The sequence below is a fragment of the Neofelis nebulosa genome, chromosome 2, assembly GCF_028018385.1.
Source record: "Neofelis nebulosa isolate mNeoNeb1 chromosome 2, mNeoNeb1.pri, whole genome shotgun sequence".
Classification (NCBI taxonomy): domain Eukaryota; kingdom Metazoa; phylum Chordata; class Mammalia; order Carnivora; family Felidae; genus Neofelis; species Neofelis nebulosa.
The window spans coordinates 189,291,813-189,315,208 of record NC_080783.1 but is presented as its reverse complement, the minus strand read 5'-3'; the positions used below and the strand labels follow the sequence as shown (position 1 = coordinate 189,315,208).

Below are 23,396 nucleotides of genomic sequence, written 5' to 3'. Positions count from 1 at the left end.
TTCAATTACATCCATAATTTATACAGTTTAAGGTGGTGTCAAAAGTACCTAGAATTTTCTCCAAATGCTTTAAAACCCAACATGCAAGAAAGTCTGTGCAGAATGACACTACCAGACTGGTAGTAAAAACCAGTCATTTCATTTGATGAGTACACTCCAGTAGAAGCTACTGTACTACATACCATTAGCAACACGAGAATATGGAATTCCTTTTAACACAAGCAGTCTTCAAGTGTATATTAAATTGAGTTACAGAGGCACTTGCCTGGCTCAGTCAGTAGAGCATGTGACTTGATCTCGAGGTCATGAATTCAAGCCACACAGTGGGCACAGAGATTACTTAAAAAAAATTTTTTAATAAAATAAAATTATTTTATTTATATATATAAATATTTATTATTTATATATATAACTATATATATAGTCACATAAAAACTACATATAGTTTTTATATAACTATAAATAGTTATAAACTATTTACACTTAGGAAGCAAATGTTTAGCAAACTAAAAGTAGTATAATGATGCATTATTTGGGAGCAGTAGGTGAAATGGGACTAAGTATTTTGAAAAAGCTCCGAAATAATTACCTTAATTCTTATTTTCCCTTCTCCCACCGACACAGGGATATAATGCCTTATAGTTTACAAATTAAGTCAAGACCTAGATTGGAATCCCAATTGTGACCTTTGGTATATTGTTAACTTCTCTAAGCTTAATTTCTTCATCTCCACAAAAGAGAAGATTCATGCATCAGTTCCTGTGAGCACAGCTTGAATGGAAGCGTAGGCATAATATTAGAAGAATTAAAAGTTTGTTCAAAATAAATGCTACAGCACTAGAGGTAAGAGACTATTCCTTCTCTTTTTCTTATTTCCTAACTCAGACCTATCTTTCAAAAGATTTCAAAGTATAAAATTCACTAGCACCCATGAAGGAACAACCCCTTTGACTCATGTTACTTAACTAAGCATTGTGACTTGTTATACCATTAGTCACAGGTAATTATTAAAGCAGTCAAGGAAATAACCTCTCTTAATCAGCCTGAAGAGAAGAAATCTGCCAGAGGAAGGAGTAAAGGGAAAAGAATCCCGCTGAGTAGCAATCAGCTGCTCATCTCAGCTCCACTAGCTAAACCTGAAGGCAGTGGCACAGCTTGAGCTAAAAAAGTGAGATCTGAGTCCTATACTCTTAGAAAGCAATTAAAATCATGTGAGAATGATGGATTCACCACAGGAATATTAAAGGAAGACGAGAGGCCAACCTTAACTTTGGAGAACTTTAATAGATAATTAAGAGAAGAGGCACTAATTAAAAAAAAAAAAAAAAAAACTTGGGAGAATTGTACTGGAGATGGCTGCAGGTGATTTTAAAGCACAGAAAGGCAACAATGTTATTATTACATGTCAATTAAGATGGACATACACAGAAAACATTGGCTTTTAATACAATATCATGAACACTAAAGAGGGTAGGTTTTGTAGCCTAGGGAAAACAAAAAATAGGCTGCAAAAGGGTTAAGAATTAGGAGAGAGAAATACAAGTTTAGCCACAAATTGTATAAAATGAAAGTAAATGGAAAGTGCAATAAGGTCAAGCAGTAAGAGCAGAGAAGAACAGACTAAGAAATCAGCAAGGGTGAAGAATATGTCAGAATGTTCATCACACTATATATCCCCCATTATCCTGTTTTGGAGCCTGCTTGGGATTCTCTCTCCCCCTGCCCCTCTCCCCCGTCCATGTGTGTGCTCGTGCGCTCTCTCGCTCTCTCTCTCTCTCTAATAAAAAAAAGATCTGAATGAAAATTCACCAGACCTTTTAACTATGGTCTTTGTATCCATCAAATACTTCTCCCTACCTCAAGGCAAGTAATTTAGGACCAATCCTCAGTAAGAAGAGCAAGTATCCAGAATATATGAAGAATCTTCAAAACTCAGTAATAAAAAGATAACTCAATATAGGGATGCCTGGGTGGCTCAGTCAGTTAAGCCTCCGACTTCGGATCAGGTAATGATCTCACGGTCCGTGAGTTCGGGCCCCACATAGGGCTCTGTGCTTAACAGCTCGGAGCCTGGAGCCTGCTTCAGATTCTGTGTCTCCCTCTCTCTGCCCCTCCCCACTGATGCTCTGTGTCTCTGTCAGCAATAAACAAACATTAAAAAAAAAATCTAAAAATTGGCAAAGATCTGGATACATAGCTCATCGGCAGAGTATTTGACTGCAAAACATGGCTAAGATCAGTGCACCTGGGTGGCTCAGTTGGTTGCGCATCCAACTCTTGATTTCGGCTCAGGTCATGATTCCAGTGTTGTGGGATCAAGCTTCGTGTTGGGCTCCACGCTCAGCATGAAACATGCTTAAGATTCTCTCCCTGCCCTCCCCGCCCCTCTCCCCCACGCTCTCTAAAATAAATAACTAAATAAACAAACAGTATTTTAAAAAATGGGCAAGATAAAAGTTACAAACATCTACAAATGGCCAATAAGCACATGAAAAGATTAGTCAGCAAGGAAATGCAAATCAAAACCACAATGAGATACCACTTCACACCCACTAGGATAACTATAATTAAAAAAATAGACAATAGCAAGTGTTCAAAGACGTGGAGAAATTGAAACTTAAATATTACTAGTGGAAATGTAAAATAGTGCAGCCACTTCAGAAAACAGTTTAGCAGTTTACTGAAAAGTTAAACACAAAATTACCATATGACACGGCCATTCCACTCCTGAGATATATAGTTAAAAAATGAAAACATACATTCACAGAAAAATCTGTATACAAATGTTCTTAGTAGCATTAAATCATAATAGCAAAAAAGCGAAAACAATCCATATGCCCATCAGCTAATGAATGGGTAAATAAGATGTGCTATATCCATACAGTGGAATAGCTGGCAATAAAAAGGAACGATGTACATGCTATAACATGTTATGAGCCTCAAAAACACGCTAAGAAGCCAGTCACAAGACTACATGATTTCATTTACATCAACAGGCAAACTCATGTTAGTTAGACTATGGATTAGTAGTTATATCAATAATTGCTATTAATTACTATTAATAATTATTAATAAATTACTGTTAATAATTGATAGACTATGCATTAGTAGTTATTAGACTATAGATTAGTAGTTTCTCAGGGCGCCTGGGTGGCTCAGTCCTTTAAGCGTCCAACTTTGGCTCAGGTCATGATCTCGCAGTCCGTGGGTTCGAGCCCCCTGTTGGGCTCTGTGCTGACAGCTCAGAGCCTGGAGTCGGTTTCAAATTCTGTGTCTCCCTCTCTCTCTCTGCCCCTCCCCTGCTAGTGCACTCTCTCCCTCTCTCTTGCTCTCTCTCAAAAAATAAACATTAAAAAAACTTTAAATTAGATTAGTAGTTTCTTAGGGTTGATGGGTAGGGGAGTAAAAGCCACTGGGTATGGGGGTTTCTTTCAGAGGAAGAGGAAAATGTTCTAAAATTAGACTGAAGTAATAGTTTCACAACTCTGTGAATACATTAAAAAACAATGAGTTTCACACTTTAAATAGGTGAATGTACAATATATGAATTCTAGCTCTATAAGGCTTAAAAAAAAATTTAGAACTCAATCACAGGCAAATGTTCTTTTTCTGTTCAGTTCCTGCTTCCCTGGCTAGTACATCAGGAGCCACCTCAACCTCCCAAACTAGAACAGGAAGGGGAGAGTAAAAGTAATGACTTCACCAGAAGGCAACACTACAATAGCAATTCTTTTCAAATCTATAACCCCCTGAACCATTAGTGGTTCAGGAAAGTTTGTTTTCTGGTGGGCTCTACTATTTCCAAACTATACCATCTATTAATTAAACATGTTTCATGAAAATACATGTATGGTTCATAAAAAAAAAAGTGTTATACTGAATTCTACAGACAATCATTGTACTAGTATCTACAAATCAACTACTTAGGTCATACCTCCCTTCTCCTAAAACAAAACCAAGGCCAGGTCCTGTTATTCTCTAATAACAGAAGATTAAAAATTCATGCCAACCAACAATCACATTGGCTTTTTAAGACTATTTTAAGACTAAGAAGTCTGACCTGTCTCTTTCCCCACCACAGTTTAGGTCTGGTGTCAATCAAACAGGTGGTAAATGTTGGGGAGAGGAGCTTCTTGGCCAAACATCACAGAGCTATAGCTTCTTCCAAACACCAAACCTTACTTCCTGCAATTTATACAAACAGATCACAGGCCACCCTCTTCAAACTAAATCATAACCCAAGCAAGTAACACAGGATTCTATTTCTGGGTCTGTCATTAACTTACTGGATAATCCTGAAGCTTCAATCGCTCTACTTTGCTCAATAACTTAATCACAATTTCCAGTCTCAAAACCAAATTATGTGATCTAATAAAAAACTTTTTCCCAATTTATAGATTTGGTTTTATGATAATGACAAAAGCATATGATATTAAATGTTGTATGTTTAAACCATTTTTATTGAATGTACATGAAATATGAAAAATTCGAAAGATTGTTTGGTCTCAAAATGTTGAGCCTTTCTATTTTAAACTCTTAAAGGTATTCACTAAACAGAGGGAGAATAAGCTTTCAGAGAGGGCTGAAGTATTTTGAGGCTTTAAATTTAAACTCAGTTATATTTAGAAAGTCAAGATGCCACCTCTCTGGATCCTGTATCTTTATCTTGGGCATTTGATTCATGTGCTTTGCCTGGTGTAATTCAAAGCAAGAGATCCTACCATATCCCTAAAAAGTAAACATATCAGAATGTACTGATTACCAGAGGAATGTCCTACTGTACTGCCAGTGAAAAGATGGAAAGCTGTAGTCTCCCACTGCTATAGCTGTTTAACAAAATAAAAATTACCTGTCTGGTCCCCAAAGTCAGTCTACAAACCACTTTATAAGAACCAATTCTATTCCATTCTTGAAAATCCTGACTCAAGAGTTCACAGTGAAACCTAGAGAATCTATTAAATAAAAGTATGTCAGGAGATTCTGATGTACAACTTAATTCAGGAACTATTGGTTTAGGACAAGGATAGCAGAAAGGTTCCATATCATTTACCAATTATGCTCAATTGTGCTCAACAGGTAATAGCTACCTGCAGTGCTACACCGAGGTCATGCCTAAAAACAACCTGAAATTAGTAGTTTGCCACAGACATAAATGATGGGGAAGTGGCCACATGCAAACCATCTAGCTGTCATCTGTGATCGAGACTACTGAACGGGCTTTTTTTATGGACACTTTTGGGGTAAGAGAAGAAGAAACTTAGATCTGGATTATTTACTTTTAACTGGCAGAAGCTCTGGCTGATTCTGGGAGGGTAAGAAGCAGCAAGAATAGGCCCACTGGCATATGTATCAGTATTCTCCAAAAGTACTTATTAAGCTTCCCAGTATTATACAGGAAAAAAAAGATAAAGTTTCTGCTCTCAAATTGTCAATAATCTTCTATGACAAATGAAAATTCTACACAATTATATAAATTTGGTTCAGAAAAAAAAAGGTGGATGTGCCTTGAGGGGTTCCACTTTAGGTAAAGGTGGAAGCCGGTAGAACATGGAGTACCATGCAAAAACAACTATAATTTTTTGATTCAAGAGGAAATCAACTGTAGGTTCCTCATCAGTACATGACTAAATTAACATGTTAAGATTTCACTGGCTGCATTTTCCAGGGTGAAAAAACAACAAAAATGGGAGGTGGGGAGAGGCTATATAATCAAGGCATGACCCACTGGAAGGCAAATGATCTGCTTTATATTGTTTTGTATACATCTAACATTCGCTTGCTGGCTCATAGGGGGCCAGGTATATACCAAATTAACTTTTCTATGTCCCACAATGCTTAGCTCATGTTTTGTACATAATACTCTAAAAATGTATGAATTGGTGTAAAGAAGGACAACTCTTACAGATATTTCAAAAAGAACAGTAAAAGAACTTGGTACCGAGACATGAAGGGTCAAAGGAGCGGACAGGGTGAAATTATGCCAAAAAGTAAGGGGAGGGGGGAATGTGTTAGGTTAAAAGAGAAAATAAACATAATAACCAAATGTAATATGTAGACATTGTCTGGGTACTGATTCAATTAAAAACCAACTATAAAAAGACAAACAATTGAAAGCATTTTATTATAAACTGGTTGTTAGCTAACACCAGGAAATATTGTCAACGTTGTTATACACGATGGCATGTGGTTATGTGCCAAGATGTCTTTAAGAGATGTATACTAAAGTTTACAGAGGTGAAAAGATTTTCTTTAAAATAGGCAAAAAAGAAAAAGACAGTTGAGGTATATGTGACACATATGGTCAAATCTGTGATGGATAAATAGGGATTTGTTATATATTATCTACTTGTGCATATACTGAGCAATGCAGTTGTGGACCTTCCTGTTACTTGATCAACTCCGGCACTGTACAATTAATTCTTTTTCTTTTCTTAGATTTCAGGAAGCTTTAGAATGACTAGTACTTCTGAAGAAAACAGCCTAGACTCAATGAGAAGAAAACAGGCATTCATTTGTTAGCTCTACTAATAGGAATCTCTCTGAATCTACTCAAAGAACTTCTTGTAAATTAATATGAGAACTGAATATGAGCCAAGAGAGTGACTCAGCTGCTAAAAAGAAACCAAATACAATCTTAAACTTCATTAAAAGAATAGTACCCAGATCAAGGAGGGTAGCAGTCCCATGCACTCTTCACTGCTTAGTTCACAACTGGAGTATTGTGCTCTGTTTTGAGCACCAAATTTTAAAAACACTTACAAGCTAGAATGCTTGCAGGGAGAGATATCAGACCAGTGAGGAGTTTAGAAGCCCAACGTCAAGTGTAGAATGACTGAAAAAACTAGGTGTGTTTAGCGTAAAGAAGAAAACACTTCCCAGTCTTCCATGTCACCTCAACCACAGAGACCCCCAGTATAGTATTTTCCAGAGGATTTCAAGAGTTGGTAATAGGCATTCCACTGCCAGATAAGTTTAAAATAAATATTGTTTTCTCTAATAGATTTATCAAAATGTGCAATATCCTCAAGTGCTTTGTGATTCTTTAAGGATGGTCAGTATTTCCCAAATGTGACCATCTGTTCATTCATACAACAAAAATTCACCAAGCCGCAATTATTTGCCAAACACTCCTCCAAGTGCTGGGGATACAATGAACATTTTTAAGATTCTGGAGCATACCTTGCTTCCATTGTGCTTCCATATCTCTAGGGGTTTTTTTTTTTATTCTGTCAGCCTAGAAGGTCCATCACTAATCTTGATTCAAACATTATCTCCAACACAAAGCTTTTCTGACCATAAGCAAAAACTCTCTTTTCAACAAGCCAATGGCTCCTTCTCTGTATCCGTTCTTTGTGAACAGACCATGCCTTTTAATCACCTTCAGATCTCTCATAATGCCCAGGACAGTGTCCTGCATGCACAGGTGTTCAAGAAATATTTGCTCAATTAATAATCATTGAATTAGTTGAAGGATTATCTTGTTAAAGAACACAAACTAGGTCTCTACTGTTCCACACAGGACCAGAAAAGAAATGAAGTTAAAGGAAATTTTGCCTCAGTTAGAGCTAATGACAATCTACCTTACAGGTATCAGTGACTATAGGTGTTCTAAGAGTAGCCAAAGGACTATGTATCAAGTGCTTTAGTGGGAAATCTCATTGGCCAGAATGATTAATTCTCAAGATCCTAGGAACTACTGTATTTCTCACTATAGTAGATAAAAGGAAACTTTTGATATATTTGTATCAATATTAAAATTAAGCTTAAATACCCTTTCATTTACTGCCATAGTGAATATATAATGATGCCTGTTATGTGTTATTTACAGTGCTAAGTATAGAGGATAAATAACAAAAGACACTGTCTCCATCCTAGAAGAGTCAATATAAGGTTGCTCCCAAAGCAAATATGAATGCCTAGGTCATTTACCTCAGTAAGAAATGCTCCTTAGATGAGGAAATTCTTTAGATAAATGATTTTCAGTATTTTGCAGGCAGAGAAATAACCATGAAGCCATTAGCTCTTCTTAAAGACATCTACTGAAACCACTAAATACATTAAGTTCTTCAAAAAAACAAAGCTAGCCATTCTGCCTTTTTAGTCAAAAACTAGAAAACAGAAGAAATTCCAGGATACCTCCATATGCCAAAGCTTATCTCTGCAATGTCACTCCCAAACTAAAACCTGTAGTCTTTTACTTGTGTAAGGACCCTTTTACTTGTGTCCCCAGCATTTAGTACATTGCCCAACACACAGCAGATGGTAATAAATGAGCAAACATGTGAGAGAAATTAACGAGCCCAATGTCCCTGGATGAAAACAGTATCTTAAAGAAGCACTAACAAGTGGTTTTTCTTATTAGAAACCTGCCAACAATACAGTACCAGACAAGTAGATCTTAAGTCTAGTTTTCATTATAAATCAAAGTGCTACTTTTAGGTCACTTATTGATAAGTAATTACTGTAAGTAAACCTAAGGTCTTGGTTGCTTCTAGGGAACTAAAATTAATTCCTTAATCAGCAGAGTTAAACGACCAAATTGTAATGCAGAGAAAAACCCAAACACTTAACACACCCTCAACTTGACCCATAGATTATAATAAAATAATTTATTATAAAACTGATTAACATAACCGCCCAAAAAGGAAAGTACTTTGGGGCACCAGGGTGGCTCAGTCAGGTGTCTGACTTTGGCTCAGGTCGTGATCTCATGGTTCATGGGTTCAAGCCCTGCGTCAGGCTCTGTGCTGACAGCTCAGCCTGGAGCCTGCTTTGGATTCTGAGTCTCCTTCTCTCTCTGCCCCTCCCTCCCTCCCTCACACTCTTTCTCTTTGCCCCTGCCCCACTAGAGCTCTGTCTCGTCTCTCAAAAATAAAACGTTATAAAAAAATTTTTAATAAAAAAAGCAAACTTTGATAACACCAAGTGTTTAAACTGCTCTTCAAAAGTGTTATGATTCACGTTTTTCTAAGTTCTCATATAAACCATAAAAATCATCCTTGTTTATTTTTTCTGATTATAAAAATGGTATGAGCTCACTGTAGAGAACTTAGAAAATATAAACAGGTTCAAAGGAGAAAATAAGGACTACCCATTGTAACGGTTTCTTTCAGTCTTTTTTTCTATCCAGTTATAGCTTCTTTATATACTATCACTCTTCCTACCCACTGGGCAAGAAACAATATCGTAACTATGATAGTAACCCAAACAGCCACAGTAGATTCATGTTCCAGGTACAATTTCTTATGTCTAAATTTTACAGATGCATACTTCCATAAAATAAGACCAAATCTGCTATTCTGTAATTCTTTTTTAAGTTTATTTATTTTGAGATGGCATGTGCGTGCACAAGTGGGAGAGAGGCAGCGACAGAACAAGAGCGAGAATATCCCAAGCAGGCTCCACTTGCTGGATCGATCTCACGAACCATGAGATCATGACCAGAGCAGACATCGAGAATCGGATAAGCCACCCAGGCGCTCCGCTATTTCGTAATTCTTAAAAGTGTCCCTTTTGGGCGCCTGGGTGGCGCAGTCGGTTAAGCGTCCGACTTCAGCCAGGTCACGATCTCGCGGTCCGTGAGTTCGAGCCCCGCGTCAGGCTCTGGGCTGATGGCTCGGAGCCTGGAGCCAGTTTCCGATTCTGTGTCTCCCTCTCTCTCTGCCCCTCCCCCATTCATGCTCTGTCTCTCTCTGTCCCAAAAATAAATAAAAAACGTTGAAAAAAAAAAAATTAAAAAAAAAAGTGTCCCTTTTGATTCTGTCTCCTCCTTGCCTCCAGAATTCTACAAAGGAGACTCAAGTAAAAATACATCCAATGACTGGAAATGGACCCAAATTTAACAAGGGAAGAAGGTATTCTCAATAGTTTTATGTCCCTTACTCTGTTATTGTCACAAGACAAGTTCTGCTCCAAGTAGCTCAGGTCCTTTGGGGTCCATAACCTTTAAGTTCTATCTCAAAAACCCAAAGTATGTTCTTAAAACTTTCTCAGTTTCTACTAAACAGTACAAGACCAGAAACAGAATGCAGGATCTGGGTCCCAGTCTCTGCTCTACTAAACAACTGGAGTGACACTGAGTCTTAGCTTGTATCTCATTTTCTCTATTTGTCAATAAGCATATTACTTGCCCTACCTCTATTACTTGGCTGGTGGGAGGTTCCAGAATCCAACAAATTAGAGAAAATACTTTTCAAAAAGTATTATTCAAATGTAAGATGAATATTTTTCCAAAATACACATCCCCTATAATAAACTATATAAAACATGACTTCCCCATTTCATGGGGAAGGCAAAGATGCCTTTTCTGATGGTGATTCCGGTCTATTTACATGAGGATATAATACCTTCAACAGCTCCTTACAAAGGGTAGACAGGTAAAGCATGTCTTAGATTCACAGACCCAACCACACTAGCAGAAACTGAATCCATATATTATTTATCTCCGTACCATGAGTCAGTCAACCTGCTCCTGACTAGCATATTTGACTATTGTATATTTCCCGAAGTTCTACCCCCAAACCACAGAAACTTTAGTCATTTTTAACAATTTAATAAGCACCCACGTACCCACCAACTAAAATCTAAGATCTTAACAATAACTTATTTTTACCTCTCAACCCCATCTCTATAAACAAACAATTTAAAATTATTAGCGAGTTCTAGTGGTCTGCCCCCCTCATCCATTCCTCTCACAAATCTGTGTCAACATACAATAAGGACAGGTCTGAACTGTAAGAAAAATTACAATTCCAACTTCTGAGATCTTCAATAAGGTAACATCAGCACTACAACAATCAGATCAATCTTATTTCCTTGATATCACTATACTACTGTCCAGGTAGGTGAATTCAGTTACAGCTTTTAGCTGTACTGAAAATGAAGTGTACTGAAATGTACTGAAAATGTTGTATACAGATACACAGAGTCGTCCTGGAATAATCAACTCTACAGTGTCTCTCCCATATGTGACCTAACTCTTCAGGACCATCTCTACATAGGAAGATTATGAAAAAATAGCCACTGCTATGCTACAGTTTGAATGTGTCCTCCCTAAAATTCATCACATGTTGAAATGTTAACCCCCAAAAACGATGGTAGTAGGAAGCGGGTCTTTGGGAGGTGCTTAGGTCATGAGAGTAGAACTTTCATGAATAGGATTACTGTCTTATTAAAGAGGCTCCAGAGGCATCCCTTGCACCTTTCACCATGTTAAGGTGCCAGCTACAAAGGGGGCCTTTACCAGAAGGCAACCATGCTGGTGTGCCTTCATCTTAGACTTACCAGCCTCCAGAATGACAAGCAATTAACTTCTGTTACTTATAAACTACGTAGTCTGTGGTATTTTGTTATAGCCATCCAAACAGACTAAGACAGCCAACATGCAAAGTTTGTAGAGACTCTCTCTAAAAACTCCCACACAAGGACTTTCCCCACCCCCAAACTGTTAGCATTTCAACTCAGAAGAGAGTTCTCTAAGATTATGTTTCGACAATAGTGCCTCTTATTGCATTCCATAAGCGTGAGTCCATTACAAACTACTTCACCCATTGATGATGGGAAGTAAGTCAGACAGGGCAGCGTCAACGTAGGTCTGATTAGGCTAAAACGAAATCACTTCAGATTTATGGTAAAAATTCTTAAAGCAACCAGAGTGGTTTAGTTAATTATTAAAACTAGGTTTATTAAATGTGTCAAAGTAAGAGTTCTTATTGAATATGGTTCTAATTATGTTCTTATTTATCCTATATTTTATCTTGTTACAGTACTAAAGTTTGACACCATATATGAATCTCATTTGCTTTCTGTTTCAGTTACTTTGTTTCAATTCTATAGAAAAGTGATAACCATTTTGAAAGACATCACATTCTCAGGTAATCAGTTGATATGTCAAGCAGAATAGCAGCCAAAGGTACCTAACTACAAAAGGTTACTTAAAATAAGTAGAATGCCATTGTTATAAATATAAATACAACATCTGGCTCCACATAACAAAGCTATTTCCATATCCCAACAGATGGCCCATAGTAATAATGCTTTGCTGATCTGGTTATAACAAATTATATTAAATCCAAAATCCTGTATAGCAGATGCCTTTTCCAATTTCAGTATAAGTCAATCTCTTTAACCAAAACACTGTGCTTTGGTTCTTGTGATTTGTGCACTAAAATCCAATTACACCAATTAAGATGGTCAAATTTTTTGACAGTTGTTATAAAATGCCACTGTGGTGTTTTCTGAGTTTTGGAGTGAAAGAGGGTAGTGTACCTCTATCTAGGACTGAAACATTAACTGCTGAAAATGGAAAACAAAAATTCAGTTATAGGAAAGCTAAGGAAGGTAAAAGTGAGTTTCTGCTGTCTTAAGCCAAGGTTTCTGAACAGTAACAACGTGGTTAAGTTACTAAAGGTTAAGTGACTAACAAAGACAACAGTGAAGACCATGAAAATAATGCAATTTCTGAGCTGAGAGGCTATTAGCAAGGACAAACAAAAAATGTACCTGAAAGCATAAACATGTATCCCTGTGCACTACAGTATTAGGTTCACATTTTTTTTAATGTGGACACAATGTCAACTTTAATTTTGCTGTTTGTTTCCCCAACATACTCAAAATCCAATCTTCATATTCTCGTCATGCCCCCTTACTTGAAATATTACCCTCCGTTAACTCCTATAACACAGTAAGCAGTACAATGTAGTGATTAACAGCCATGGAGTTCTGAAAATAGACTGCAGGCGTTCAAATCCTGCCTCTTTCCATCCCTACCTACACAACCTTAGGCAAACTACTTAATCTCTCTGCGCCTGTTTCCTCTCTGTGCCTACAAAATTGATAAAAATAAAATCTTTCAGAGTTGTTATGAGAATTATATAAATAATAAATGTAAAGTACTTAGAACACTTTCAGACCCACAGTAAGACTTCAGAAAATGTTAGCTATTACTATTATCACTACCACTATCATCATCATCACACCCACTGATGTTCTGAAAGAAAAGGCACAAATATGAGATGACTTATCTAAATCACAAACAAGTGACAAAATCTGGTTAAAAAAACAACAACTATACAAACACACACACACACACACACACACACGAGTGTTCATTTTAAGTCCTGAAGATTAAACATTAAAAATCACTGATTCACTGGGGCGCCTGGGTGGCTCAGTCGGTTAAGCGTTCGACTTCAGCTCAGGTCATGATCTCACAGCTCGTGAGTTCGAGCCCCGTGTCGGGCTCTGTGCTGACTCAGAGCCTGGAGCTTGCTTTGGACTGTGTCTCCCTCTCCCTCTCTACCCCTCCCGCGCTCATGTTCTGTCTCTCTCTGTCTCAAAAATAAATAAACATTTTAAAAAAAAATTTTTTTTTTTTTAAATTACTCATGGGGCGCCTGGGTGGCTTGGTCGGTTAAACATCCGACTTCGGCTCAGGTTATGATCTCACGGTCCGTGAGTTCGAGCCCCGCGTCGGGCTCTGTGCTGACAGCTCAGAGCCTAGAGCCTGTTTCAGATTCTGTGTCTCCCTCTCTCTCTGTCCCTCCCCTGTTCATGCTCTGTCTCTGTCTCAAAAATAAATAAACATTAAAAAAAAATTTTTTTAATTAAAAATAAATAAATAAGTAAATAATAAAAAATTACTCATTCACTAAGGGGATTTCCCAGCCCCTCTAATTATCCAGAAATTCATAAAAGAATCCTTTAAGGGGCGCCTGGGTGGCTCAGCCGGTTGAGCGTCCGACTTCGCCTCAGGTCATGATCTCACAGTCTGTGAGTTCGAGCCCCGCATCAGGCTCTGTGCTGATGGCTCAGAGCCTGGAGCCTGCTTCCGATTCTGTGTCTCCCTCTCTCTCTGCCCCTTCCCTGCTCGTGCTCTGTCTCTCTCTGTCTCAAAAATAAATAAAAACATTAAGGAAAAAAAAAAAAAGAATCCTTTAAGTTAGAACAGCAGCACAAAGTAATAGGAAGCAATGAACAAGAAGATCCAATGGACTAAGAAGATCCAATAGCTCCATTACTGATTTAAATTTACAATCTTGGGTAAATAAACTAATCTGAACTTCAAATCGCTCATCTCAAAACATGCTTTGCCTACATTATAGGACTGGGAATGCTGTATGGTATACGTAAACCATTAACACTACATGAATGTTTGAGGGCCGTGTCTTACTCATTTTTATATCCCTAAGGCCTAGCAGAATGCATAGCAGAGGTTACACTCTAAAAGAGGGGTGGAGGGCATCTGGGTGGCTCAGTCAGTTACACAGAAGACTTCACTCTGACTCTGGTCATGATCTCAAGGTCATGAGATCAAGCCCTGCAGTGGACTCCGTGCTGAGCATGGAGCCTGCTTGGGATATTCTCTCTCTCTCTCTCTCTCTCTCTCTCTCTCTGTCTCCCCCTCTGCTCCTCCCCCAGCTAGGGCGAGTGCTCTCTTAAAAAAAAAAAAAAAAAAAAAAAAAAAGAAGAAGAAAGAGAAGAAAAGAAAAATAAAACAGCTTTAAGAAATTTTTTAAAAAATAAAAAATGAAGTAAAAGGGGTAAAATTGGCAGGGTGAGGATGAAGATGAAGAAATGGAAGGGTTTTTAAAAGTATAAGAAACTCAAAAATTCAATAGATAAATGAATAAAAGGTAGCATATTATTCAGCAATAAAAGAGAATGAAATAGTGATACAAACTACAAGATGGGTAACCCTTGAAACATTATGCTAAGTGAAAGAAGCCAGACACAAAAGACCATATGCTGTATGATTCCATTTATATGAAATGTCCAGAACAGGGTACAGACTTCCTTTTTGGGGATGATGAAATGACTAAAGATGATTGTGGTGATGGATAAACAACTTGATGAATATACTAAAAACTGTTAAGCTGTCTAAACCAGTGAACTGTATAGTATGTGAATTATACCTCAATAAAACTTCAAAAAAAGAATTAAGAAAAAAGTTTGCGAGAACCATTAAAGTATAAAGTCACTGGCTTTAGAACATGTTTGTTTCTTTTTTAAAGAAAAAACACCCGGGGTGCCTGGGTGGCTCAGTTGGTTAAGCATCCAACTTTGGCTCAGGTCATGATATGGTGGTTTGTGAATTCGAGCCTTGCGTCAGGCTCTGTGCTAACAGGTAGGAGCCTGGAGCCTGCTTCAAATTCTGTGTCTCCTCCTCTCTCTGCCCCTCCCATGCTCATGCTCTGTCTCCCAATAATAAATAAACGTTAAAAACAAAAACTTGAGTTTTCTGATATTTGAGTAGCTCTGACATGTGGACAAGAATGAGACTGGCAGAAGCATTAGGAGAAAACACTTAAAATTACCACCCCAGACCATAAGATCTCTACAAATCCTTCTGTGGAAAAAAAATCTGACATCTATTCTTATCCTTCCTTTCGAAATTCTAAGGTTAAAAATTACCTCCTGGTCCTACTTCAATAGTGTTTTCATCATGATCATTGTTTCTAAACTTCCAGACTACCTTTGATACCGTGAACCATACTACCTCTCCTCTTCTTGGCTTCTGTAGCAGTAAGGTATTTCCTGATTCTTCTCAGAATGTTTTACCTGTTAGCCTATATAAAACGACACCCAAAATTCCAAACTTCAAAGTTACTTCACCAGCATACTACCAACTTCCCATCACTCATCTGCTCACCTGTTTTTTACTTCCATCTGTAGCCCTGGTCAGTGAACAATCTACATTTTCATCTGTTAATCCTATAGCAATGTACTACTCTACTCAATTCTTCATTGTCTTCACTAAGGTTGGAAAGCAGTGGTATGGCTCAACCAAAATAATTCCTATGCTATTTCTAAGTGGCTTTGCAACATGGGGTACATTTTTTTCTTCTGAACAGTCTCTGTTTTTCTAACTGTTCTGCTTAAACTAACCCCCATTTCCAGAGTCAAACGAGAGAAGAGAGAAGGCCATCAGGACTGGCAGGAAACTAGCCTGCTACTGAAAAATTTATTGTACACAATCTAGCGTTGCCCATAACCAATCTTAGCTCATTTTCCTTCACAGTGATACTTTCCTGATTTCCCTATTATCAGTCATCCTCCCAGGACTCTAGGCTTTTTGTCTTTTAATGTTTTATTTGCATTCCTCCCTTTGCCCACAATCATTACTAAGTTGAAATTAATTTTTACTCACCTATACATCTTCTTATATATCCTATGCTTCTTAGGACAGTGTAATAACCAAATATAAAAGCTCAAAAATGAGACTGCCTGGGTTCAAATCCTGGCTCTGCAGCTTACTCTATGGGATTTGGAGCAAGTTACTTAACCTCTCTGTAGCTTGGTCTCTTCATAGGAATAGTAAGACCTTATTATGAAGATTTTGAGTTAAATACAATTAATAAGCTTAGAACAGTGCCTGGGAAACAGGAAACAATAAACGTTGGCTATTAGTTTATTCCCATAATCATTATGTCAGAACCTAATCTTATTCCTAAAATTCTCAAAGAGCATTCTAGTCAGTCTCCTCGCTCCAGAACATTCAGATAATACAAAAACCTTCATCGGGAACCATATGCATGATCTCAGTCCTAGTCGTTAGAACCCAATATGGCACCTCATCAAACTAAACCTTCCATCCTTGACAGATTCTCCACAAACACCTACTCACCAATCCTGAACTCATCTGTCACTACTCACCAACACAGATTCTCTGTGCAGGCCAACAGGCTTAGTATCTTTTATAAACACTGTCACTTCTCCACCTTTGTAAACACCCCTCCTTCACCCTCCTGGAATACATCTTCTTCCCTTTGAAAATTCCTATCTTTTGCAAATCTCACTTATACCTTGAACGTTGGTTGCACTGCTATTCCAACCAGGCGTTTGATGATGCTTGATAATTATGAATGACGTCTTACATGCTGTTTCCCCAAAGAAGTTGAAGCATTTGTAGAGACCACATATTTTATTGCTTGAGTCTCTTCACACAGACTACTTCGCACACGGCACAGTATTATGCCGAAGTACACAAATGCTGACTGACTTACTAAAAAACTGTTTCAGAATGCATCAGAAAAACAGTCTCTATTTTCCACTGCCCCACCCAAACTTAGCATGATGAAAGCAGATAGAATCTGTATTTATTTTTATTTTGCACAGGAGAATACACTAACAGTTGTACCACACAAAAGGAAAATATATTCAAAGAGAACACACAATGCAAAAGAACAAATCAAGAAAAAGTGACAGTGCCAGCCATCTTGGAATCTGAAAAGTGACTTCAAAATATTAAGATTTTATTTCACCCAAACTAATGAACCAAAGAGAGCCAAAATAAACATGTCCTGACTCCATCCAAAAACTACCTAATGAAAGCATGACAAAGTCCCCGGTATCACAAAAAAAATCAAGAACAAGATTCACCTCAACTCCGAGAGACACAAAAAGAAAAAACAAATCCTCAGGTGTACATTAAAAAAAAAAAAAAAACACCAAAAAACTAAAAAAGTCAATCACATCTATATATGCCACCAAAACAGAAATATGAAGGGAGTTACTGCTTTTCTACAAATATTTGCTATGGTCTGGGAGGAATAAAAGGCTTCTCTCACTGCTACTCTAGCTACCGGGAGCAATCTGTGGTCACACAAGAGCAAAACACAGGAAGATGGAAACCTTTAACCTGGAAGAGACATTAAAAAAAAAACTACCCAAAACACACGTTTCAAAACCAGTTTCAAAATACAAAGCAGCGCAAAGGTACTCAATAGAACGAAAAGAAAAGTGAAATAAAAGAGCTCCCACGAAATATGTGACTCAGTGAAAACTATCTAGTACCCCCTTGCAAGTAAAGAGCAATGGATGGAATACTTTCATGACATGCACTCGTTCCAGTGGGAAGCAAAATAGAAGGAAAAAATAAAGCGAATGTCAGGAAAAGCCAAGATGCCCACCAACCTCTGACTCCCTGGCCAGCCCAACGCAGCTCATTCAGGAATCCAACTGAACTGCACAACACAGAAAAGGGACATCTTTGCCAGCCAAACGCGCGCGCACACACGCACGCACACACACACACAAAGTAGAACGGAGAAGTGAAAACTATACACCTCAATGCATCAGCAGCTAGAGCCCACTCTTTTAGACGAAGCAACAGAGAAAAGAGCAAGAACAGCTAAATGGAGAGGAGGAAAGACGTCTCTGAAAACTAAGCCCTGTCATGTCCCCTACTGCTCTCAATTTCCGAGAGTACAACTCTTGCTTTCTCCCAGCTAACCAACAGTCGGCCTCAGCAAAGCAAACTGACCCTAACACCTTCCACGCCACGGGAGGAAATCAGAGAGGAAAAACCACCGCGTAAACCTCCCTCCTCACCAGCTGCAAAAAATGGAGGGGGGAGGGGGGGAGACACCCTACCACGTGGGCAGGATGCAACACACACAGGGCAGCAACACGTCCGCATGGAACGGCGGCCCCTGCCCCAATGCCGGCAGAGGACACGCCGTCAGGATGGGTGGGAACGGAGGCCCCTCGCGCGGGCCTCACCCAGAAGGGCACCCCTGAGACGCGACATATTGCCCGACCCGCCGGCCGAAAAGCACCCCAAGCTTGAAGGGAAGAAGCTGCCATGCCGAGGTAGGGGGCCAGCCCAGGCCAGGGGGCAGGTCGCGGAGAGGAAGAGACGGCCGCTGTCCTCGGATTCGGCGCCCCCGGGAACCCCGTCTGGCTCCCCCGGGCCCCGCCTGGGGGAGGGGCCGGAGGCGCGGAGCTGCCGCTTCCCGGCTGAGGGGCAGCAGCAGCTGAGGAGAAGCGCCGCGGGGGAGGGAGGGACCCAGCCCTCGCCACCCGCCAAGCCCCAGCCCGGGCCCGGGCCCCCTGCCCCGCCCGCCACCCACGCCGCAGCGCGGCCGCGGCCGAGAGAAGGGAGAGGGCGTCTCGCGGAGGGCAGCCCCTGCCTCCGTCCCGGGAGATGCCCCAGCCCCGCCTCCTCGCCCGCCGCCCCGGCCCCGCCGCCCTGGCGGCTGGCACTCACCTCAAGGCTGCGCAGGCCGGGACGGCCCGGCCGAGCCCCCGGCCGCTGCGTGCGTCTCCGCCCCCGGGAAAGATCCCAACGGCGCCTGGTGCGAGCGGCCGAGGCCCCGAGCAGCGCCGAGAGCGGCGGCGGCAGCGGGAGCAGCCAACATCCGGGGCCGCGCACCCGGAACTACTTCCCGACCCGCTCCCCTCCCGCCCCCGCCGTCGCCTCCGCCTCTCGCGACGTCGCTGCGCCACCGGCACGGCGTCAGCGGCGTCCCGTCCCCTCCCCTCCGCGGTCACGGCCGCTGCACCGCGCGCGGGATCCCTCCGCTGGGACAAGTAGTGCCCCTCGACGAGGGCTGCTCTGCCTCGGCGCGGCGGGTGTTTTGGAGAGGCCGGCAGCTCCGAGGGATGTGGGGTGTCCGCGCATCAAAGTGGAGACTAGGAAGTGTGGGAGAGGGCTGTGGACAGCAGGGACCTGCGGCCTTGGACCCTGCTCACAGATTTCTCAGACCCCGTGCCCCGGAGGGTTGACGCCTCGTGACCTTGCCCCCCACCCCTTCCCAGCCACCTCACCGTAGCGACAGGCCCCTCGGCCTCTACGGGGAAAGCAGACCCCTTTTCCAACTTCGCACACCGCGAATTCTACGGGCCCCAAACAAGGGCACCTTGGACCTTCGGCTCACCCTTCCTTTTAGAACCTCCCAAGTCCCGGGCTCTAGGCCCATCTCTGCCGAGGCCATACCCTGCCCTAGCCTTAGTTTCCTTCTTAAAGCAGCTGGCATTCTAAAGGCCCTTCTTGATTCTAAAGTTAGTTGTTCAGCTTATGGTCCTTGCTATCAACAGGTGGAGCCTACAGAAGGGCAGTTTGGACGACTTGTGAACTTTGGAATTTACCTCTACGTCAATCTTCACTGATTCTTTCTCTAAACTATTAGCACTGCTAATCTGCCCTGTAATTTCACACTTACTTACATTCAGACCTCTAATTTGCTGTTGCTTCATTGGGTTAGTCACATACATAAAAGCAAGCACCCAACATGCTTTTGAACTCACGGTAGGTGCTCAGTATTTGGATACTCGGACATTTGTTAGATGAATACTAGCTTAATCGGATGAAGGAAATAGGAGAGGCTTGAGTGAATTGGCCCTGGGAATCTTTGTGACATGGTCCGGTAGGGATCAGATAATGACCTCAAGTAGTTAAAGAGCTGAGGACCCAATTCCCTCAGCAAACACGGAACACCTGCCATTTGCCGAGCATTTCTAGGCAATGGGGATTCAAAGTACTCCGATGTTCCTTTTCTATTTAAGACTCTAGCGAGAGTCTGAAAATAAAAAGATTCATTCATGCATTTATCTAACAAATATTTGCTAATTACTGCTAATGTTCTCAGACACGATTTTAGTGCTTGGGATGTATCAGCCACATAGGAGGACACATATCTTTCCCTTTTGGAGCTTTCCTCTGTTACGGGGAGGAAGGCGATTAACATAACAAAAAATTATTTGGTGTATTAAAAGGTATTCAGTGCTATAGGGGAAGATAGACCAGAGTAAGGTACAAAGAAAACTGGACGATGGTGGGGCTTGGGATTTTTTTTTTTTTTAAGCAACAGTTTATTTATCAATAAGATGTTTATTTGTTCAACAAATACTTAAGCCAAACCATGTGTTAGGTGCCGGGGCTTGAGTGGAGAACACGCTCAACAAAGTTCCGACCTAGTGAACTACCCAGCTAGTGGGGACCACATACCAGGTACTTTCGCGTGTCCTCTCATGCAATGCTTTCGCAAGCCTGTCGGAAAGAACTGTGCTCGTTTTTGCTGCTGGTGAAATTGCAGCTCAGAAGAGAATCACCAGCTGGGGAGAAAAAACAGCCAGGGTTCAAACCTAATGTCTTCAGAGTCTAACTCCCTTTCCAGCTTCCCCTCAGCTTCATCTCCTATTTTTCTGTTTCATTATACCTTAACCTCTTTCATCATGGAAATGCAGGTGTTAATCTAGGCAAGTGGCCTTAGGCCTATATTGGGGCAAAAGGGAGGGGAAAAAAAGGAAAATATATTTAGAGGAGGAGAGGGAAGACTTCTCAAAACATCTAGACTCGTGGAGCAAAGTAATACAGGTAGCAAGAGGATTTAGTAGAAGGGAAATGAAGGTAGATTCATAATATCCCAATTCTGGCTTTACAGGATGGTTTTAAACAGCCATTAGAGAGAGCCCAATTCATAAGGTGACTTTAACGAGAAGCTTGAAAGAGGTAAGGGAGTGAGCCACGCCATTGTCTGGGAGTGTCCCAGGCAGAAGGAATGGCTAGTGGAAAGGCCCTGAGGTGACAGCATTCCTGGAAATGGTAGAATCCAGGACAACTGGAGCGGGTGAGCTACTGAGACAAGAATGGGGAGATAAGGGCAGAGTTGGGTCTTGTAGGCCATTGTAAGCATCTTGACTAAAATAAAACCGCCACAGGGCTTTGAAGAGAGGAACGCTATACAGTTCATGCTTTCAAAAGACTACTCTAGCTACTGTGCTAAGAGTAGATGGGGAGAGGACAACATTGGAAGCCAGAGGCTCCACTATCCTGGTTCAAGGTGATGACTTGGACCAAATAGACTGAGTAGGAAAAATATGATACAATCTCTCTACTTTAAGAACTCACAGTATAGTGGAAAGCAAATAGATTAATCACAGTACACTATGATAAGGGAAATAGTATCCTAAGAAGGGGCTACCCTTGCCAGCTTGCTTGAGAGAGAGTAGAAGATCTCTCTTCTACCAAGTTGCTAAGGGAAATGGAAGACTCTAGTTCTTTTTTGGACCACTGGGTGAATCCTTGATAACACAGCTAAAATTCATCTTCTTCCCAGTCCTCCAGGTCTCAAAACTCACCATCATCTGAGGGGCTTTAGGCAGAACAGTTCTGAAGAACAGTCTGGGTCATGCAATTAAGAATATGGGAAAAGCTGAGATTATCCCTATTTATCAGAGGGGAAAAAAAAACTATGGCAAAGAGTCACTAGGTTTCAACTTTAGACTACGATCAAGGTCATCAAAGTCCCAAACCAGAAGTCTCTCTGAACCACTTAAGTTGGGTCAGCCAAATGATGGGGTAAAGGAATAGAAAGACTTGTGTCTGGACAGCTGCCAGAATGGGGTTGGGGCCTTAGGGATCAGCAGCCTTTGATAAGGAAAGAAGCACAAGTCCCAGAATGTCAAAGATGGAGAAGCACCCCCCTCACCTACCCCCAGAAGGATGTAATGGCCGGGGAGGGATTCTGGGACCTGGTAGGAGTGGGGAGGAAAAGCTTAAAGCTCGGGCTGGGAAGGCAGACCTGGGTTCAATCATGTTCCATAGCTTACTTCCTGTGTGCCTATATCAAGCTATTTAGTTTCACTTAATCTCTATTTTCTTGCCTATTAAATGGAAACAATAATCATGGCTACGTAGCAAGAGATCACGCACTGGCTGCTATAAAATAAAGGCCGCCAAAGATTGTTATGTACAAGGTTGAGTGTCAGTACAGAAAAGAGTAGTTCATGCAGTCTTGAGAAGTGGAGTAGGCTGGGACAGAGTGAGGGGAACAGGAGAGCCCTCAAAGGGATCGACTCAGGGGACAGATCCTTAAGAGAAATAGATTGCTCAAAGCAATGAGATAGAGGTTTTATTGCTTTGTGTTATTTGCAATCTTTTCCTAGCCTCATGTGGATTATAAATTCCCTGAAAGAAACACAGCCCTGAGCTGGGCTGCAATTGCCCTACAAAAACCTTGATTCAGCGGCACTGGCAGTACATCAACAGCAGGGTGTTCAACACTTCACGTGACCCACAGCCACTTAGACAAATGAGGCTTTACCTGATCCTTTTCTCCCTCTTTATTTAGTGTAAGAGGAAAGCAGAAAATGAGAAATGAATTTTAAATGAGCCAAGACCGGGGCGCCTGGGTGGCGCAGTCGGTTAAGCGTCCGACTTCAGCCAGGTCACGATCTCGCGGTCTGTGAGTTCGAGCCCCGCGTCAGGCTCTGGGCCGATGGCTCGGAGCCTGGAGCCTGTTTCCGATTCTGTGTCTCCCTCTCTCTCTGCCCCTCCCCCGTTCATGCTCTGTCTCTCTCTGTCCCAAAAATAAATAAAAAACGTTGAAAAAAAAAAAATTTTTAAAATAAATGAGCCAAGACCTACAAGAGGGAGAGAGAAAAACACGAGAGAGTCCATCCTATTATTCCCAGTCCTGGAGGATCCTTCCAGATTGCCTGGATATTTTTATATAATATTTTATATTTCATGTATTAGATGAACAACAACAAAGCCTGTATACAAAGGCCACTGGGAAGCTCTTGGCACCACTAATGCTATTTAAAAACAACTCTTGGGAGTTGAATGTTGGTCACTCTGCACACTTAACTGGCATTCAGTAATCATTTATTGA

The 23,396-nt window shown here is 40.9% G+C and overlaps 1 protein-coding gene and 1 long non-coding RNA gene across 5 annotated transcripts in view; one reads left to right on the top strand and one right to left on the bottom strand.

The window, feature by feature from the left end:
* The window catches only part of FOXJ3 (forkhead box J3), a 151,124-nt gene extending 131,967 nt beyond the window's left edge, over window positions 1-19,157 (bottom strand). For 2 of the 4 annotated variants that reach the window (XM_058717815.1, XM_058717819.1), the window contains exon 1: window positions 2,246-2,285. In XM_058717815.1, the coding sequence (XP_058573798.1) occupies window positions 2,246-2,270 (25 nt within the window). In that variant the 5' untranslated portion in view covers window positions 2,271-2,285. Of the gene's footprint in view, window positions 1-2,245; window positions 2,286-16,802; window positions 17,342-18,988 lie in introns of those variants that run through there. The other 2 variants (XM_058717817.1, XM_058717818.1) reach the window with 2 other exon arrangements.
* LOC131504909 (uncharacterized) overlaps window positions 18,387-23,396 on the top strand; it is a 43,219-nt gene continuing 38,209 nt past the window's right edge. The window contains exon 1 of the long non-coding RNA XR_009258182.1: window positions 18,387-18,591. This is a non-coding gene — a long non-coding RNA (uncharacterized LOC131504909). The remainder of the gene's footprint in view (window positions 18,592-23,396) is intronic.